Consider the following 20,229-nt stretch of genomic DNA (forward strand, 5'->3'; position numbering starts at 1 on the left):
AAAAATAGCTTTGGGCAGATCTAGATAGTAGCATATATGGGATATTCAAGTGGACTTAAGAATAATGGGAACTGAGAGCTTCAAACCCAGAGGACAGCCAGAGAGCTGTGGCACAGGACTGGCTGTGGTGTGGCCAACCAAAAACCGTATGTATGAACAAGCTATAAGGAAATATGCTCCTTTCTCAAGTTCCTAAAAAACAAAATAAAGTTTGAACAGAGGTATCCTGAGTGGGTGAATGAAGCTGCTCCCAGAAGCTAAAGAAGATTCAATGGGAATCCCAGACTGAAGTGGGGGCTACTTCCCCATGATTTGCTGTTTATGAAGACTCCTCAACCCCCCTTCCCCAAACAGTTAAGGTATCATGAGTGCTGGTTACATTGAAAAGGGGAACTGAGAAGTTTGAAGAGAGAGGCTTCTCACAGTTCCCTTCTAGAAGAGGAAATAGCAGTGGGTGTTCTGGATAGCATTTTATCCTCATGGGGATAAATAAAATAGCTCCAGTATAGCTGGGTGTGGTGGAGCATGCCTTTAATCTCAGCCCTAGGAAGCAGAGAAGCAGAGGTAGCTGGATCTCCTTGAGATTGAGGCCAGCCTGGTCTACAGGTTCTAGGTCAGTCAGAGGCACACTGTGTGATCCAGTCTCACCCAAAACCAAAACCAAAATAACAACAACAAAAAAGCTACAACAACAAGTATCCTACACCAAAGAGGTTCCCGTATTGACTGTGAGGAATCTGGTCACACAAGCTGCCCTCTTTCTCCAAGCTCAAGCTGGCATCAAAAGATCAACAGGCTTAGGATGTGCATGTGACAGGGAAGTTTGTTGCTGCCTTGCTGGTGGGTTGGGGCTGCTCTTTGGTGCAGAACACAGAGAAGAGCCTTTCTGTGAACAACCCCTGAGTGACATAAGCCATGACCGAAGGTCCTCTGCACTGCTACCAGGAGACTATCTTTGATACCACAAGTAAGCACTCGATTTCTGGTCCAGCTGCACTTAGAACCCTTCAGGTACCTGTTCCTGAGCCGTGATGCCAGTGGCCCTCCTGTGATGTCACCTCCTTCTTCTCTGGGAGCAAGGTCACTGGGGTAGCTCTCTTTGGAATCCTCTAAGCTGGGATGTTCAGGAAACAGATCGATGCACAGTGTTGGTGTCTTGGTGCTCTGGAGAGAAGAACAGATGGGAAGCAAAGGCAGATGTTTTCATATTTCCTTCCAGATCTTAGTTCCCACAGACTTTGCTCTTTGTTCTGCAGTTCCTAGATCTGAATCTTACCTGCCTTGTCCTTAAAGGGAGGGACTGCAATGAGGGTAAGATTTAGTTTCTATTTCCAGACCTCTGTTTCTGGTTTACAGAGTTGGCTGAAAAGGTTTCACATCCTTCCACAGAGAGGGAGGTGGAGCTCTACTTAATTAGCCAACTCCAGGGCTTCCTGTGTGCTCCACCCAATACTTTGGCAGCCTAGCCCCGTGTTAGCGCTCCCATGCACCACTCACCATTCTGCTTCCCTACCTCAAGACCCTCTTTTCAGATGATGTCATCTATTACTGAGTCAGTACTGACTTTCAGACCCAGTGAGCCCATGGTTCAGTGATTGCAGACGCTTGCTGTAGCCCTGTCCTTTGCTTATTCTGTTGACATTCTTTCTGTCCTCTCTCTCTCTCTTTCTCTCTCTGTCAGTCTCTCTCTCTCTCTCTGTGTCTCTCTGTCTCACTCCCTGTCTCCTTGTTTCTCTCTCTCTGTCTTTCTCTTTCTCTGTGTGTGTGTGTTTGTGTGTAGGTGGAAATGTATGTGTAGATGCTGTCATTTTTCTGATATCATGCTCCTTATTTGGGGACAGACACACTCACTGACTCACTTCACCGATTAGGCAAGGGTGGCTGACAGGTGAGCTTCAGGGTTCTGCCCCTCTCCTTGCTCAGTGCTGGAATTACAAACTCACTCCACTATGCCTGACTTTTACGTGGATTCTGGTGTCCAATCCATAACTTTCTCTTTGAAAGATGTTACTTACCACGTGATTATCTCCCTAGCCACTCGTAGAAAAATCCACGGAGATGGTGATCACTGTGATTAATGTGTTAAGTTCACTGTGCATGATTTTGTAAAAACTAAAATTATTTTTCACCTGTATAAGCTATGAAAACGTTGCTTCCACTTTCTACTTTGTCAGCTGGCCAGTGAGTCACAAGATGAGGCAAGCTAACTGCTGAGCTTCGTTGTTGTGTGAACTGCTTGCTTGAGTGGCTGAGGGCCCTGCTCGAGGTCTGTTACAGAATCAAAGCTTGCCCACACCCAGATAGGATTAGAGTTAATTTGATCCCCAAATAATAACTGTGGTTTTTCCCTCTATAATTCTTTGGCTAACAATTGCTGGAACATTACTTAGAGAATTCTGTTTGGTTTGGTCTTGGTCAGTCTTCTTCCTAATAAAACACTTCTAATTAATAAAAACAAAACTCCAGTCAGACTAGTGATTTGTCTGAACGATCACAGACCCATAGTAGCACATAGGAATATGCTGGTGCAAGGAATAGCTCTGGATTAGCCTCCTGTCCCTACAGTCTGTGCCTCTGTGGTTAGGAAGTCTGTGTCTGGTATGGCCAGGACTGGGGTTGGTGAGAGTGGCTTTCAATTTAATGCTACCTTGGAGTCATTTTAATAGAGAGTGGACTTCTGCGTGGGATCAGAGACTGGTACTTACAGTGAAAATGGAGAAAACACTTCTCATCCAAATGTGAGCAAGGGACAGGGAAGATGAGCCATGGAGCTCTCAGAGGTTCAGGGCAGCTCTGCAGTTCATAACCCTAACATCTACTGGCAGGATTTTACTAGAAAGGGGGTGGGTAGAGAAGAGTAGGATGGAAGTGTGTGTGTGTTTAAGAGAGAGAGAGAGACAGAGACAGAGATGTAGACAGAGAGACAGAAAGAGAGACAGAGACAGAGAGAGACAGAGAAAGTCAGAGATGCAGAGAGGGACAGAGAAACACACACACACTGAGGGATCATGTATGGACAAGAAGAACTAGAAGCACTGAAACTGACTAGTTTAACTAGAACCTTCCCACCAGAGTAAGCCATAAAAGCTGAGAGTCCCTCTCAGACTAATGAAGCTGAGCTGCAGAGAAGACTCAGCATCCAGACCAGCTTCCTGGAAGAAGCAGAAACCCAGTGAGCTGCCTGGAAGAGGGTTAGAGCAGAAGCACTTGTAAAGGATGCGCTCTGACCTGCTGAGCTGCTCCAGGGCCCCAGCTTTCCTGAGCTGTCACTCATGCAGGGGTGAGCCTCGGTAATGAAGCTGTCTTGAGTATTTCCTGCTGTGTTAGAAACCCCGATAAAACCCACCGGGTCATAAAGTTGAACTTTGGTGGTATCTGTACCTTGGTCTGTGGTGGGCTTCCTATCTGGGGTAAAGAAACATTCATATGCCTCAGTACAGGGTACCCCAGGGCCAAGAAGTGGGAGTTGGTGGGTAGGGGAGTGCCGGGGGGGGTTATGGGGGACTTTTGGGATAGCATTGGTAATGTAAATGAAGAAAATACCTAATAATAATAATAATAATAATAATAATAATAATAACAAACATGTTTGTGTTATGTCAACCCAGAATACATTTGTCACTTTATACCATCCCCCTTAGGCTCTTGCCACTTCCCTGTCAGACCTTCACATTTGTACTATCTTCCATTCCTGAAAACCCTGTCATGCCCTGCACCAAACACCTTGGTCCACATTTTCCAAATATCCAGGGAATGCCTTCATATTTCTCTGCAGCTCAGAACCCAGTCTACTCTCTTTTGCAGTTCTACTTTCCCCTGAGTTCCCAGTGTCTGCTTTTCCTAGTTCATCTATCAAGGTGTGGGTGGCATTTCTTCAGTCTCTGCTCCACACTTTGTCTCTGTAACTCCTTCCATGGTTATTTTGTTTCCCCTGCTAAGAAGGATTGTAGTGTCCATACTTTGGTCTTCCTTCTTCTTGAGATTCATGTGTTTTGGGAATTGTATCTTGGGTATTCTGAGCTTCTGGGCTAATATGAACTTATCAGTGAGTTCATATCATGTGTGTTCTTTTGTTATTGGGTTACCTCACTCAGGATGATATCCTCCCTATCCATCTATTTGTCTAAGAATTTCAGAAATTCATTGTTTTTAATAGCTGAGTAGTACTCCATTGTGTAAATGTATCACATTTTCTGTATCCATTCTTCTGTTGAGGGACATCTGAGTTCTTTCTAGCTTCTGGCTATTATATAAAAGGCTGCCATGAACATAGTGGAGCCTGTGTCCTTATTAAATGTTGGAGCATCTTCTGGGTATATGCCCAGGAGTAGTATTGCTGGATCTTCTGGTAGTACAATGTCCAGTTTTCTGAGGAACCAGCAAACTGATTTTCAGAGTGGTTGTACCAGCTTGCAATCCCACCAGCAATGGAGGAGTCAACCACCAAAACCAGACACTATTGCAGATGCCAACAAGACATTGCTGACAGGATCCTGATATAAATGACTCCTGAGAGGCTCTGCCTGTGCCTGGCAAATATAGAAGTGGATGCTCATAGTCATCCATTGGACTGAGCACAGGGTCCCCAATGAAGGATCTAGAGATAGTACCCAAGGAATTGAATGGGTTTGCAGGCCCCTAGGAGGAAGAACAATATAAACTACCCATTACCCCCAGAGATCCCTGGGGCTATTCCACAAATCCAAGGAAACACATGGCGGGACTTCTGTCTCTAGATGCATATGTAGCAGAGAATGGTCTAGCGGGTCATCAATGGGAGGAGAGGCCCTTGGTCTTGTGAAGGTTCTATGCTCCAGTACAGGGGAATGCCAGGGCCAGGAAGCAGGAGTGGGTGGGTTGGGGAGCAGGGTGAGGAGGGAGGGTATAGGGGATTTTTGGAGAGGAAACTAGGAAAGGGGATAACATTTGAAATGTAAATAAAGACAATATCTAATTTAAAAAAAAGAAAGGTCTGTACCATTTCCTGCTCTTAGGAAGATAAACAGGATGTGGAAGGGGGTAATTTATGACTGGGTCTACTGGGCTGAGTGCTCGGTAGTGTAATTAAAGAACAGACACACGAGGACACTGGATTCCAACCTGTGGGGAACTTTAAAGATTCCTGGGACCCTATAGAACAAAGATTGGTGAAGAAAATGAGATATGGATGTGAGTGTGTGTGTGTTCAGATATTTCCGTTCCATCTTGAAGACCTGTGAGTGTTTATCTTGGATTTTCCTTCTTCAGACTTCCAACATCCCCTGAGACTTTCATCATCTCTAGCTCACAAATCCCCAGCAGAGTTGACATTTTCCTTGATTCTCAGTTCTGAGCATTGGCACTGGAGCCTCACCCATGCATGCAAATGCCCTGCCCTGGAGTGTTCTTATTTCACTGGGCAATTGCACTTATTTTCTGAGCTTGGAACCTTCCTAGTTGAGGCCTGCTGGGAGGTGGGGCAGACAGTGCTCACTGGCCAGGGCTTGGTTTGCTCACTTCCCATTCGGTAGGTCCTGTGCAGAGCTGGGCAGCATTCCATATCCACAGGTGGACCTGGGCTGACCCCTGGCTGGTGCTTCCAGTTTCTCACGGTAAGGGTTGACAGTGACTGTCCTTAACAATGTAGTGAAATGAGTAAGAGCCACTCAATATATTCAATATGTATTCCATGTTATAGCCGCCCAAGCCTTAGTATATGTCTTTTCACACTCAAACACGTTCCACACACACACACACATAGACATCCTAATGTTACAAATTCAAGCTGATTTTAGACCTTCATAGCACTTTTCATACTTTTTTTTTTTCAGATGTGGCTTGGCCAATGGGAAGAGTCTGCAATCACCTATTGTTTACAATGAGGTTGGCAGTAAGCACAGACCGTCACACAGTTACTGTCTGTTCGTAGTTACCAAGAGCTAAAACTCCTCCAAGCTATCACGTTTACAGTAAGCCTTTTGCTTTCCTTGTTGATCATGGATTCACTGAAGACAGATATGGAAAAGTTAGAGATTGTACAATGCACATGGCAGGACTTTCTCCTTTACTTTCTTGGGATATGCAAGTACATGACGGTTGTCTCTGTGTTGTCCTTTCTGTCCTATATTCAACACTCTTCTCCTTACAGTGATTTTATCACTACTCATTTACCACAGCATTTCACTGGCCTAAGAAACTGCTGAACTCACTCTCTTCATAACTCACTGTTAACTTTAGAGGCTAGTATGCAGCTACAAGTATTGGGTCATCAGTTACACACAAGCACACATGCATGCAGACTGACCCCTGTACAAACACACACGCAAGCACACATGGGAACACATCCACAAACATATATGCACTTTGCATGGTTCCTTGTACAGTTGTTTGCCCCAAGATGATGGTCTCCCAGGATTTCCTTTGTAACTAAAGAACAGTCCCTGGAGTTCCTCTCATAGAAATGGGGGTGTCCTAGCTCTGAGGTGAGCAGATTTGATTTTTCACAGACTCTGTTCCTCTGTGTGACCCTGACTCACTCTTTCCTGGTCTCAAGTCACTATGACATCAGGGCTCTAAAGTATAAGCTTCCCTGGTAGCTATCCAGAGGCAAAGGTGGCTGCTCTCCTCTGTCTCCTCCTCTTCTTGAGATAAGTTAGCACAGAAACCTGAGTCAGGGATGCAAGCATGATGAAGTCAACTGCTGTACCCCAGTTCTTCAGCTCCTAGAAGTGTGTTGTGACCATGAACTAAGGAGCAGTTATGTTCAGGGCTTAGACAAGACAACAGTAAGAATGTGTGTGGTAGGGGCAAGGGATGACTTTGACTCCAGGTTATCAGAGAAGGAGCCTCGAGACATCAGCCCCTTTCCTACAGGTTCAGACTCTCCAACCATTCTAACCTGTCAACAGAATACATAAACCATATTCAGGATGTGGGGGGTACTAGCTTTATGCCACATTTTGAGTAGGCAGAAGCATATTGTTATCAGTGGGCAGTGATGTGTTCTTGTAATGTACCTGTAACTAGGATCAGGGGGATCCCATCATCAGAGAAAGACTTTGTCAAGGACAGGATGAAAGAGTGTTGCCTCAGGACCCCAAGACCAAGTTCTCAGCACAAAAGAAATTCATTTGTCCCATCAAAGGGTCAAATGACAGGGACTAAAGGACAGACACAGGGGACTAGATGGAGGAGAAGGGAACAAGGGAAAATGGGAAAGGGTATTTTCCCTGAGATGGACAAAGGTCTACCTCTGGATTCAGAGGAGGCAAATGTGGCTCTTAGGCAAATGGCATTGTATAAAAGCAAACATGGAAACTCAGTGTTAGGATGAAGTGTTTAATTTTAATTGTGCATATTAATTAGGGGAGCCAAAAGGGGCTTTTGATTGCTGGACATCAATTCTTTGATAACTACACATTGGTAGTTGACCTCAGGAAGAGGAAGTGATCAAATAAACAAGATAGGCCTTGGAGGCTAGCTTTAGGAATAGAATGTAATGGGTTTTGTTTGTTTGTTAGTTTTTTAGCAAGGCAGAGGGAATGGAAGAGAAGGGCAAGGCCTGGCAGAGCCATGTTTGCCATCATGGGCTGTCTAGCTTCCCTTCAGAGTCCATGCCAGCTGCTGACAACTTCTTTCTGCAAGATGTCAGCAATAGCTTTCCTCTGTGAAGTATTGAAACACACAGAAGTAGATTAGAGTCTGACCGAACTTTGGGCAGTGAGTGTTTTCTATACTGAGTCAGGGGTTTATATTTTAGGAGTGTGGGTGGGCACATCTCTCCACAGGCTCACATTCATCTTCAGGCCACAATGTAGGTGTTACAAGCTCTGCCACAGGACAGAGAGGCAGGTTCACTCTGTTCTCTCACGTGAGTTGATGGTTGAACTGACTGGAGAAAGGTGTCAGTGGAGGCTGGAGAGAGGGAGGACCACAGAGTTCAGGGAATCAATAGATGCAAAGAATAAATGAAGTCTAGTGTGGCAGGGCACATCGGAGTGACTAGCTTAAAACAATCTTCCATACATCTATACACCTATGAAGAAGCAATGTGGAGGTGCTTACATGCCTTAGTGACAAAGCACCAATACTACCATGGTCAGCAAAGAGCCTGGGTTTGGTTAGCACATGGGGTTATTAATGTTAGTTGTTCACTTGACAACATGTAGAATCTCCTGGAACACCCAGTTCTGGGTCAAAACGTGTTTGTCTACACTCTGTAGGGTACCCGATGTCCCTGTTTCCAAAATACCACTTGGCAATGTGACAATCAGGGCTGCCAGTGAGAATGTAAAAGCACATGAAAACTTTCATAGGAGTAAAAGATTCAGGATTCATTTGAGGAGAAAAATGCAAACCAAATCCACATCATGTGTTTGTTTTATTTTTAAGAAATGATTTTAATGCAAATATACTTTGCTGTCATATTTGCACGATGTTGAAGACACTTCTTTTCTACTCTAAGCACTATAAGCCTTTGCCATGGTGATCTTCTGGATCAGGAGAAGGGAAAGCATGAATCCTCTGGCCTGCCACTGAGACTTTTTCCCCCATCGGGACTAGGCTAAAAATCGTGCCCAAGGTGAAGCTAAGAGTGAACACTGATTGGAACTCATGCCTTATTTTTTCAAGCTTCCCAGTACTCGGGGGGCTCAGATATATATGGTCCCACCTTCTTCTCAAAAAGTGCTTTACTATTCAGAAGAGCTATGGCATCATTGGCTGCAGTATCAAGAAAGAGATTCTGCAAATAATAAGCCATGCGATAGTAAGTGACTGCAGCGACTGGCCCACCAGTAACTGAAGAAATGTGTTTGATATATTTAAATAGCTTGTCTTCTAAGGACTCATCATTGTGTTCTGCAAACAAATGGGGAAATCGAAGGTGTACCTTGAAGTCATCCACAGACATGTTCAAATCCTGGGCAATGTTTTCCAGTGAAGCATCATCCAGCCCAAAGTAAGACCTGTAGAGATTGAATGTTTCATCCAGATTCTCTAAGATATCACTGATCATGCCACCAAGTGGAATGGTGGCTAATGCTCCAGCCTTCATGGCTTCTAGGAAGACTTTTTGCTTCAGGGAATCTCTCTTGTAGTTAATGGTGGCCTCAGTAAGACTTTGCAAAGACAGTGAGAAGACGTGGCGCTTGTGGGCTGGGAGATCCTGTAGGAGTTTAGTTTCCAGCTTTGGGAAGTCATACTTCGATATATCAACGTTAGAGACTAGGAAGACTGGAGGCTCACTGTCGAGAGACTCCTGAAGATGATTAGAGCAGTAATCCTTAATATTCTTGAGGACTTCCTCCTTATTGAAACTCTTAGGCTTAAACTTCTGTTCATTATCTAAGTCGCTGTCTATCTTGGTTCTGACAAAGTAGAAATTCATCCCCATCTGTGCAATGGCTTTGGCCAGTTGTGCATCATTTTCTTTGAAACGTGTAGCTGAGATGATAATGAAGAAGTCGTACTCACCAAACTTCATTTCTGTCAGATAGTTTTGTGGTGTGAAGTTAGTGGTCCCAATGCCAGGCAGGTCCCATATTGTCACGTTGGGAAGCTTTGGGTGTGGGTATGGAGTTCTCTTCATGGTTGTCTCTATTGCCCCAGTGGGGGCTGCACCTTTTTCTTCATGCCCCACCCCCCTCAGGGTATTGATGAAAGTGGACTTCCCTGCGCCTGTTTCCCCTGTCACAGCTATGTGCAGAGGAGCACTCTCGATGTCTCTCAGTACCTTTTCAATTACAGAAACAGCTTTCTGTAGCTTATTTTCCTCTATGTAAGTCATAATCAAGGTGATGTCATATTCAGAGATGATTTTGCTTTCCCTTTTAAAATTCTTAAAGAATGCATCAAAGCTGGAGGCCCAAGCCATGGCTCTGTATGGTAGAAGCTGAATGGAGAAGAGAGGGGAGAAATGCTAATCATTAATTAAAGCAGGACAAGCCTTGCTGTTGGCTTGTACAGTAAAGGTGGACCCTCCCCAGCCCCCCATGAGAGCCAGTATTGCCTTCCCTCGCTTCTCTCAGTTGCTGCTTCTACTGCTGACCAGGATAGACCAAGTCCTCTTGTTCAGATTTTGCTTTCTCCTAGAAATTTCCTCACACTTGCTGGTGTAAGTCAGACTCCACTGACTCTGTACAGTTACCCACTGCAGTCTAAAAGGACAGAGCAGTACATTCAAGGCAAAAGAAGCAATACTTCTCCTGGCTGTGTCCTCAACCTTATGTGAACCCTTTCCTAAGGTGTCCATAGGGCCTCTGGAACTCTAGCCTCATTGTGTGGGTTATCATATAATGAGGGAAAGACACAGGACAACGGGGGGAAAGACTGATTTGAAAAGGATGTCTAACCAACTGCAAGTTCCCCCTTTTGTCTTAGAGGAAGTGGGACATGGCCTCTGTGGTAGGCAGACTCCTAAGAGGGCCCAGTGAGCCCTGCTTCCTGCTGTTCTGAAGATCAAGGTGTATGCTCCCGGAACTGTGCTCTCTGGGTGGATGAGGGTGGAACTCAAGACAAACTAAAAATCAGAGCTTCCAAGAGATTATGCATCCAGCATACACAGCCAGCACTGAGGGGTACATTCTGGGAGAACTCTGACAAACAGCGTGTGTAATGTAGTCCAGAGTTTTAAGGTAATAACATTTCTAGAAATCACCTTGGCTCAGATACTCAAGAAAACACATGGATTAACTTGGAAAAAGAGTTAAAACAAAACTATGGAAAAAGACTACATTGGGAATCACTATTTCATATTTACCTAAATTATTTATAGTACTTGTAGGAACACATGCCTACATATGTGTATACTTTAAATGAAGTAATGACACTTCCTATGGCTGAGAATGACTTCCCCATCAGCCACAGAGTAACAGAAACTTCATTGTCAGGCAGGAGAAACTTTGAGTTGTTTGTCAGTGGTGTACATGAAACTCCCCCAATACATGCTATTGCTGTTGACCTTATTTGAGCCTCAGAAGTTGAAGGTCCCTTTTGTGAAGTCACCACACACTTCAGATACAGAACTTGGAGAAATTGAGCTGATTCTGACCCAGAAGTGTTTTCCTGAGGACCAGTTTTCATAATACCAGAAGGTGCTGGAATGTTGCCAAGGAAGGAAAGTAATAACCTACCTACCTGTGACACCTATGAAGTACAATGACCACCATCACATTGAGATAACTGTAAAGGTGCCATTGTGGCATTTGTGTGTTGGTGATAACAGGCTACTGTCTAGTTTGACTTCAGGGCTGTCTGAACAGGAAGAAAATCATGCCTGGTAGGTGAAAACCTAAGGAACCCTACGTGGCCATGTAGGTCAAGGGTCTCAGAAGAGAGCCCACTAGGCCAGTTTCCCATCTAAATATAATTCCTCACTGCTCCTCAATACTTATCTTTATACCCACAGGTATTTGGGACTCTCACTAGCCAGCGATTAAAGATGCTCCTTTTGCCAGCAGTCAGAGATCATGTCAGAAAGCTACAACTAGTCACAATGATGACAGCAACTGACTGTGCGGTGCTCAGCCTCAGTTGATACAACATAAGCCTTACACCTAAGACAGGCAACACTGCAGAAGAGGGTGCAGAAAGACTACAAGAGTCAAAAGACCAGAAAGTCTGCTGCAAGACTGAGTCTTCTAGATATGACAGGAATGATACACTTGTGAAATTTCAGCAATGTGGCCATTAAACAGACCTGAACAGTAATGCCACCAGTGGACATACCTACGTGGATGTGGGAAATTGCATGGATTGTCACACTTAGGTGAAGAGTCACAAGCAATAAAAAGCTGCAGAGTGGCAGAGTTAGTCTTCCCAGCGATGAGCTCCCTAAATAATTCCCAAAGTTATTTAGTTCCTATGTTCAGCCCTAATATCTGTCTGTCTGCCTGTCTATCCATCTGTTCCCGTTTATCTGCCTATCTTGTTTATCTGTATATCTCTGTATAGAAGCTACACTAAATGTACTCAGCAGATTGAGTTCATGTATTTGTTTATAGGTATGTCACAGTAATAAAGAATTAGAGGCCATATATTTGAAACAGAACAGTAAGAAGATCAAACTTCCTGTCTACCACCCACCTACCCACCCACCCCTCAACCCCTCAATGCCTTTGAGACTTCAGATCTCTCAACCTGCAATGCCTGATAGGCCACTCCCCTACCCATTCCCTGGCCTGTAAGCGTCACCAGATGTTCACCCACCCACTTACCCAGGGCAATCAGCATTCACACTGTTGGATATTAGACGCCCAAGTTCATCTAACCTTTGCTGACTAACCTATACATCACAGCTTTCTTTAAAAAAAAACAAACAAACAATTTTTATATCTGTTTACATTTCAGATATTGGTCCCCCTCCTGGTCCCTTCTTCCAGCTTTCTTCATCCCATTCCCCCTCCCCTTTGTGTCTGAGAGGGTGCCCTACCACCATGCATCTCCCTTCCCTGGGGCATCAAGTTTCTAAAGGGTTAGGTGCATACTCTCCCATGGAGGCCAGAAAATGCAGTCCTTTCTTACCTATGTGCTGGAGGCCCTGGGGCCCTTGGAGCAGTACTAGTATGATCTTTGGTTGGTGATGTAGAGATTAAAAATGCCACTCAAAATGGTGGATGAGGCTAGAGATTAAAGATTCATTAAATTAAGTGCTCAATGGGAAGGCTCACAACAGAGTGGACCATATGAAATTATCAGGATTCGCAGACAACATAGAGGAATTTTCCTAGCAAAAATGTCCCCAAATTTAGGGACAGAAAAATCACACCCAGACATATAAAAGAGGATTGTAGAAGTCCAGATACACAGGGTAGAAAAAGAAACTGCGGGGGTTGGGTATGGGGGACCTTTGGGATAGCATTGAAAATGTAAACGAGGAAAATACCTAATTAAAAAAAAAAAAAAGAAAAGCTTAAAGCGGGCAAGAGGAACCCTGTGAGGATCTCTGTCATTAATGCCTGGCTGGAGGAAAAGAGCCACAGAGTACCTGTGTGTCGTGCACACATGCTCACAAGTGGCTAGAGACAGGTGTGTGTAGGTGGTTTTATCACTAGATTAGAAGTGGTTTTTTTGTGTAAGATTTGTAAGAAGATTTTAAATATACCCATTTTAATGATATTTACTTCTGGTTTCCTTTGGCTTAGAGAAATGATTACATTTTCTTTTCAAATCAACTGAACCTTTTAAAACATTTGATATGTTTCAAATTTTAATGTACTGTGTGATATAGTCATTTATTTTCTATCTATTCCATCCACTTTTGTCAATATCATTCAATGTAATTAGGGAATACTTTATGATGTCTAAGTGAAATATCAATTCAAGGTTTTTCTGTTAACTTGGTAAAAATATGAAATATGGTTGCTAAGGTTTGTAAATAGTTTTTAGACACCAAATTCTGGCTTGGTAGTTTCCTACAGTCTTACAGTGCCAACCAATTAAAAATAAATATTTTGGGGTCATGAAAAAAAAAAAAAGAAAAAGAAACTGCTGAATTCATACTATAGTGAAAGTCCAGAATGCATGAAGCAAATTGTTTTGCACACTGCAAGAGAGAAACAGAAAGAACTACAAAAAGGCCCTTCTATGTAACAGGTGACAGAGGGCAGAGGAATCTTTTGAAAACTAGAGGCCCTAACATGATCTGCCAGAGCTTGTCTGTGGCTGTTTCTGATCTGGGACTTTATCTCCATGGGACAAATGAAGAGCCTACAGCACAAACTCCAAGGGCATCTGAGTATCCCAACCTGGCATCTTTCTCCAAGCTTGACTGCTCCAGAAGACAAGCATGGTCCACAAAACACAGGTGGAAGGTAGGGGTTGTCTCCTCTGCTTTGGGATGTTCTGTGGTCCAAAAAATGGCCATTGAAAGATACTCCTGTGCCCAGGATCCTCCCTGAGTACAAACCTGAGCTCTCCTTTCCTGGTGTCAGGACAGCACTCCTCATGCTATCACACATCTTGGATTATCAAACAAGCTGAAGCTAGACACCCTTCACTTACCTCAGCAGTGGTGACCTTGATCTGGTGGCAATAACACTTCTGTGATGGCTTTCCTCTTAGGGAACGTCTTTATCTAAAACTGGAATTCAGATTCAGGATGTTTATGAAGAGAGGACATGAGGTGTGGAGTTCTGGTGTCCCAGGAAGAACTGCACATAGAAAGGAGGAGACCGTGGGATGGACAGTTGGATCTCCCTGAGTTTCTTTGTCCTTACTTGTCCACACACAGCCCTTGCTCTCTACTCTTTTCTGTCTGGATCTGAGCCCTATTTATCTAAACCATCAAAGAGGGGGGCTGTAGTCAGGTAGGTTTCAGTTTCGATTCCTGGAAATGGCTAGTTTGTTGGAACCAAGTGGAAACTCCTCAAATTCTTGTGTAAATAAGGTCACAAAGGTGCCAAGCTGTTCTTCCCCTTTGGATTCCTCTGGGAGAATGCTAACTCATGTGATGGCTTCTACCCCTGGGAAAACTATCCTGGTGTTGGTCTTGGGTTTAGAGGTTTTGCAGCACGACTTAAGTTTTGCTTTAAGTAAATTAGAGCCTTTTTTATTAAAAAGAGATTGGCTTAGACAAATCCAGAGCATTTTCTAGCTAAGGCCCCAGCTATTGTCAGCTAAAGGATTATACAGGAAAAGCCCACAAAGTTCATATTTTGGGTAAATTAACTCATTCTTGTCTGAGTTTGGGTGAGGCTTGATTCTGTACCAGATCTCCAGCAGGTACCATAGCCAACCAGGCAAGCAAGGAAGCAAGCAGGGAGACTGCCAGTAAGCAAAGCTGGTGTCCCAGGAAGAACTGCACATAGAAAGGAGACCGTGGGATGGACAGTTGGATCTCCCTGAGTTTCTTTGTCCTTACTTGTCCACACACAGCCCTTGCTCTCTACACTTTTCTGCCAGGATCTGAGCCCTATTTATCTAAACCACCAAAGAGGGGGGCTGTAATCAGAGTAGGTTTCTCAGAGGAGAAGCAAAAGGAGAGAGGACAGAGGAGAGAACAGAGAGGAGAGAAGATAGGAGAGAGGAGATGAAAGGAGAGGGGAGAGGGGAGGAGAAGGGAGATGGGAGGAGAAGGGAGATGAGAGGAGAGGAGAGGGAAGAGGGGAGAGGGGAGATGAGAGGAGAGGGGAGAGAGGAGTGAGGAGAGGGGAGAGGGGAGAGGAGAGAGGGGAGAGGGGAGAGGGGAGAGGGGAGAGGGGAGAGGGGAGAGGGGAGAGGAGTAGAGGCCAGCCATGAACCCATGAAAAAGAGCAGGGAGGGGATTGGGGAGAGAAGGGACAGAGAGAGAAGAGAGTAAAAGAGTTAGGGTTAGAGTGAGTAAGAGAGTGAGGTGTTGTCAGAGACCATCCCGTGAGAAAGCGAGCCCTTCACAATCTCCCTGACAGGCCAAATGGCCTCGTGATAGGAGCCTGTTGTCACTCCCTCCTCCCTATTCCCTTCCTGGCACCTGAGCCTGTAAAAGCTGAATTATAGTCCCCTCTTCCCTATCTCTTCCTGACTCCCATATTCCATCCAAGGACACGAGTTACGCCTGAGCCCGGCCTGACACCCAAGGCTGTCAAGGAGGATCTATGTTCCAGAGATAAGATGCAGAGTGCCCGCTGCCTAGCGCCTGACTTCAGTCCCCATGTCAGCAGATGCCTGCTTCTTTGTTCTTTGTAAAATTCCCCCTCGACCCTCCCTATTCCCCGTGATGTATGCTTTAAAACAAGGCACCTCAGCATAATAAACGGAGACATTGACAAATTTGCTTGGTCTCCTTCTTTCTTTCCCTTCCTCCCATCTCCTTCCAGGTTTGCAGTCCCCCTCCCACCCATGAATAACTGAATCCCGCAGGACAGGATAAGAGGTGTGTGTGTGTGTGTGTGTGTGTGTGTGTGTGTGTGTGTGTGTGTGTGCGCGCGTGCGCGTGCGCGCGCGCGCGCGCAAAACAGCACCCTTTTATAGTGAGGAATACATGGCTATTACCAGGTAACTTGGGCAGAGCCTAGAAGGAATGCCCCACTCCATATATTCTCCTTTAGATAAGGCCTCCTTTAGATGGGTCAAGTTGTTTAAGGTTCAACAGAAGGCCTTATTGTATCTGAGGGGTGACCCTTTTAGCACAGTTCATGGTAGATACTTTGGCTTGCATGGCTGGCTAAGGCACGTACTGAACCACACACAGCCCTTGTTCTCTACACTTTTCTGCCAGGATCTAAGCCCTATTTATATAAACCACACAAGGAGGAGTCAGAGTAAGATTCAGTTTCAGTTCCAGGAAATGGCTAGTTTGTAGGAATCAAGGGGCAACTCCCACATTCACAGGTTAGATAAGGTCACAAACGTGCCAAGCTGTTCTGCCCCTCTGGATTCCTCTGGGAGAATGCTAACTCATGTGATGGCTTTTACCTCTGGGAAGACTGTCCTAGTGTGGGTCTTGGGTTTAGAGATTTTGCAGCACGACTTAAGTTTTGCTTTAAGCAAATTAGAGCCTTTTTATTAAAAAGAGACTGGCTTAGACAAAACCAGAGAGTTTTCTAGCTAAGGCCCCAGCTATAGTCAGCTAAAGGATTATACAGGGAAAGCCCAAAAAGTTAATATTTTGGGTAAATTAACTCATTCTTGTCTGGGTTTGGGTGAGGCTTGATTCTGAACCAGACCTCCAGCAGGTGACTTAGCCAACCAAGAATGCAAGCAAGCAAGCAACCAAGCAAGCAAGCAAGCAACCAAGCAAGCAAGCAAGCAAGCTAGCTAGCAAGCTAGCAGGGAGTTCACCAGTAAGCAAAGCTTCTCAGATAGCCTGTTTAATCTTGCCTCCCATTCTTGTAGAAATAGCCGGGGCAGTTGTTAATCAGCTGCAGGAGTTCTCAGGTGTAGATTTTGGGGTCCCTTAAGTATCCTATCATATCATTTGCAAATCCTGATATTTTGAGTTCTTCCTTTCCAATTTGTATCCCTTTGACCTATTTCTCTCTCTTTCTCTCTCTCTCTCTCTCTCTCTCTCTTTTTTTTTTTTGTCTAGTTGCTCTAGCTAGAATTCCAAGTACTATATTTAATAGTTAGGAAATAGATAGTCTCTGGTTTTAGTGGAATTGTTTCAAGTTTCTCTCCATTTAGTTTGATGTTGCCTACTGGTTTGGTGTATATTGCTTTCACTATATTTAGGTATGGGCCTTGAATTTCTGATCTTTCCGTGAAGGGATGTTGAATTTTGTCAAATGCTTTTTCAGCATCAAATGAAATCATCATGCAGTTATTTTCCTTTCAGTTTGTTTATGTGGTAGATTACGTTGTTGAATTTCCATATATTTAACCATCCTGGGATGAAGCCTACTTGAATGTGGTGAATGATCATTTTGATGTGTTCTTGGATCCATTTTGAGAGAATTTTATTGAGTGTGTTTGTATCAATATTTCTAAGGGAAATTGGTCTGAAGTCCTCTTGTTGTTTTTTGGTGTAAATTAGGTATAAGTCTAATTGTGGCCACATAGGACAAATTGGGTTGTATTCATTCTGTTTCTATTTTGTGGAATATTTTATCTCACATATAGTCACCAAACCCAGATGTCAGGAAGTACTTTCTGACAGGAGCCTAATATGGCTGTCTTCTGAGAGGTTCTGCCAGAGTCTGAAAACACAGAGGCAGATGCTTGCAGCCAACCATTGGACTGAACCTGAGGTCCCCGATGTAGGAGATGAGGAGGGCCTGAAAGAGCTGAGGGGGTTTGCAGCCCCATGGAGGGAGCAACAGTGTCAACCACAAGACCCTCCGGAGCTTTGGGACACTGGACCATCAACCAAAGAGCACACATGGAAGGATCCATGGGTCTGGTTGCATATGTGTCAGAGGATGGCCTTGTTGGAATCAGAGGGAGGAGAGGCCCTTGGGCCTGTGTGTTTCCACAGATGACCCAGTGTAAAGGAATGCTAGGGCAGGAAGATGGGGCTGGGTGGGTGAGTGGTGGAGCACCCTCATAGGGGCAGGGGGAGTGTGGATGGGATCGGGGGGGGGGGTTTGAAGGGGAGAACTGGAAAGGGAAAACATTTGAAATGTAAATAAAGAAAATACTCAATTAAAAAAAGAAAAAAAGAACGAAGGAAAAGAAATAGCTTTGTCAGTGAAATATCTTTCAACAACCAGCAATATTTTCTTTTTACATTTTTATTGGATATTTTCTTTTCATTTTTTGAAGTCCATTAATTCTATTTAAACTGAATCAGTCTCTATGAAGGTAAAAAGGTATAGAAATAACATCAGACAGGAACAATACCCAATTAAGTCACTGTGGTATCCAGTTTCTAATCACAAAGGAAAAGGTCCAGTCCATCTTTTAGGATTTTTTTTTTGAAAAATTCCTGACATTACAGAACTAAACTGAAATGTATTAATAATCCACTCTTACATTTCCATGACAAACAGAAATTCATGAGCCAACCCCCCCCCCCAAAAAAAAAGAAAAAGGGGGAGAAGCTTATAAATATGGATATCTCAGCGTAACTGATGAACAGATAAAGGAATTAAAACACTTCAGTTAAAATATCATGAGTGGATGATATAGTGTGTAGAAACTGAAAATTTACAAACTATTTTAAAACCTGGAATGGTTGGCTGTTCAGAAACTACACAGATGCATCATAGGTGGTGGTGACCAGCAGAAAGGGATTATGGGTGAATCTGCTCTGTTCCCCCTGCCCCCTGTCTCTGAGGAAAGCCTGACATTGATTACATACTGAGCAGGGCTAATGCTGGCAGCAGATCCAGTGATAGAAACCTGCCTATCAGTAGATCCTTCCTCTGGTTTGCAATTTTGATCTGTGCCCCAGACATCTGATGGATCTCATTGATTTTGGCCCCCAGACATCCGATTATGCAGCCAATCAAATCATTTGGAATGGTGAGATCATGAGAAGTAGTTTGAGCAGATGCATCGAAACCTGCACTGAATCTGGTGTTGCCATGGGTCATGGGAATATGAGACTGTTGCATTGCCAACTGGTGCAGCTTGGTCAAATCTGGCTGTGGAATGGTACACTGTCCTTGAATGGTATAGGCCTGACCACCTGCAAAGATGACTGAAGAACTGGAGGGCTTGGGCCTGTACTGGATGGTCACGCCCTTCAGGGGGACTCCAACATGGCCATGCAGATCTGTTTCACATACTCAATGATGGATTGTGAAATGCCAACAATAGTTATTGCCTGCTCACTTGAGTTAAGGAGCATATCCCCTGCCACCTGGACCTGAGCCCCTGTTCTCTCTCTTATTTCTTATTTCCTTGATCTTGCAACCACCTTTTCCAATAAGAGAGCCACACAAGACACACAGAGAAACACTGTCTCAAAAAAACCAGAGAGACAGAGAGAGAGAGAGAGAGAGAGAGAGAGAGAGAGAGAGAGAGAGAGACTGACTAGCAGGAACCTCCAGATGTAAGGTAACCGGGGGTCTACTGGCAGCTGTGCTATTGGTCATAGAGCTGCTTATGTCCTCTTCCAGTTTGTCAATGATCATTGCAAGGCTTTGAAGTGACATTAGTCTGTCGAGACAAAGTGATAATATTCCCAGGACAATTCCTTCTGAGATGTTGATAAGTGCACCAGTCTTCTCGTGCAGTGCATCTTAACAGATTCTCCTTTCTTTTGTATGATACTGCCAACTTCCTTTCCATGCTTAAGTAGCTTGATGGCGAGAGTGACAGTTTATAAACCTTCAATCACACTGGTGTCCACGTCTAGCAGTTACAGGGAGCTGGACTTTGAGTAGTCAAGTCTTTGGTCACTGGAGGCACAAGTCCACTGAGGAGAAAAGGGGAGCAGGCAGGAAGGGGAAGGGCAGGAGACCAGGGGTGGGGTATGTGTGGGGTGGATCAATACTGGCGGGTAGGAAGCCAAGCCCCCCCCCCCCACTAGTGGGCAGAGGAGGGGGGTGTGGAGAAGGAAGGGAGAAAGAGATGGGGACAGGTGGAGGGGAGCAGAGGTCAGGCAGGCAGGAGAGGGCTCAGTTTGGGGCTGCTCTGCTTGCTGCCTCTGCTGGCCTCTTCTTTATTTATATTTCAAATATTTTCCCCTTTCCTGGTGGCTCCTCCCCTCCTGGAAGCACCCATCTCGTTCCTCATCTCCCTACTTCTATAAGGGTGTTCCCCTTTCTAAGAGGGACTGAAGCATCCACAGTATGTTCTTTCTTCTCTTGAGCTTCATGTGGTCTGTGAATTGTATCTTGGTTATTCCGAGCTTTTGGGCTAATATCCACTCCTCAGTGAATCTGTACC

The 20,229-nt window shown here is 44.6% G+C and overlaps 2 protein-coding genes, 1 long non-coding RNA gene and 1 pseudogene across 5 annotated transcripts in view; 1 reads left to right on the plus strand and 3 right to left on the minus strand.

The window, feature by feature from the left end:
• The window catches only part of 9930111J21Rik1 (RIKEN cDNA 9930111J21 gene 1), a 33,232-nt gene extending 31,874 nt beyond the window's left edge, over positions 1–1,358 (minus strand). The window contains exons 1-2 of the mRNA NM_001114679.1: positions 1,277–1,358; positions 1,016–1,164 (exon numbers count right to left, since the gene is read on the minus strand). The gene's annotated coding sequence lies outside the window, so the exon portion shown is untranslated. The remainder of the gene's footprint in view (positions 1–1,015; positions 1,165–1,276) is intronic.
• On the plus strand, positions 524–15,726 carry Gm42074. 3 transcript variants are annotated; one of them, XR_879821.2, is made up of 4 exons: positions 524–967; positions 5,811–5,948; positions 13,573–13,790; positions 15,498–15,726. It is a non-coding gene; the product is annotated as a predicted gene, 42074 (long non-coding RNA). The 3 variants fall into 3 exon arrangements; XR_003949668.1 differs by lacking the exon at positions 13,573–13,790 and having other exon boundaries at positions 15,498–15,533; XR_003949667.1 differs by lacking the exon at positions 5,811–5,948 and having other exon boundaries at positions 526–967.
• On the minus strand, positions 7,306–14,223 carry Tgtp1 (T cell specific GTPase 1). Its single transcript, NM_011579.3, has 2 exons — positions 13,981–14,223; positions 7,306–9,871 (listed from the first exon to the last, which is right to left on the minus strand). Exon 2 carries the CDS (start codon positions 9,851–9,853, stop codon positions 8,606–8,608), a length of 1,248 nt encoding a protein of 415 aa, NP_035709.3. The 5' UTR covers positions 9,854–9,871; positions 13,981–14,223; the 3' UTR covers positions 7,306–8,605.
• A 2,549-nt stretch (positions 15,727–18,275) lies between the features above and the next one.
• Positions 18,276–19,926, minus strand: Gm12186 (predicted gene 12186; annotated as a pseudogene).

The sequence above is a fragment of the Mus musculus genome, chromosome 11, assembly GCF_000001635.26.
Source record: "Mus musculus strain C57BL/6J chromosome 11, GRCm38.p6 C57BL/6J".
NCBI classification, from domain to species: domain Eukaryota; kingdom Metazoa; phylum Chordata; class Mammalia; order Rodentia; family Muridae; genus Mus; species Mus musculus.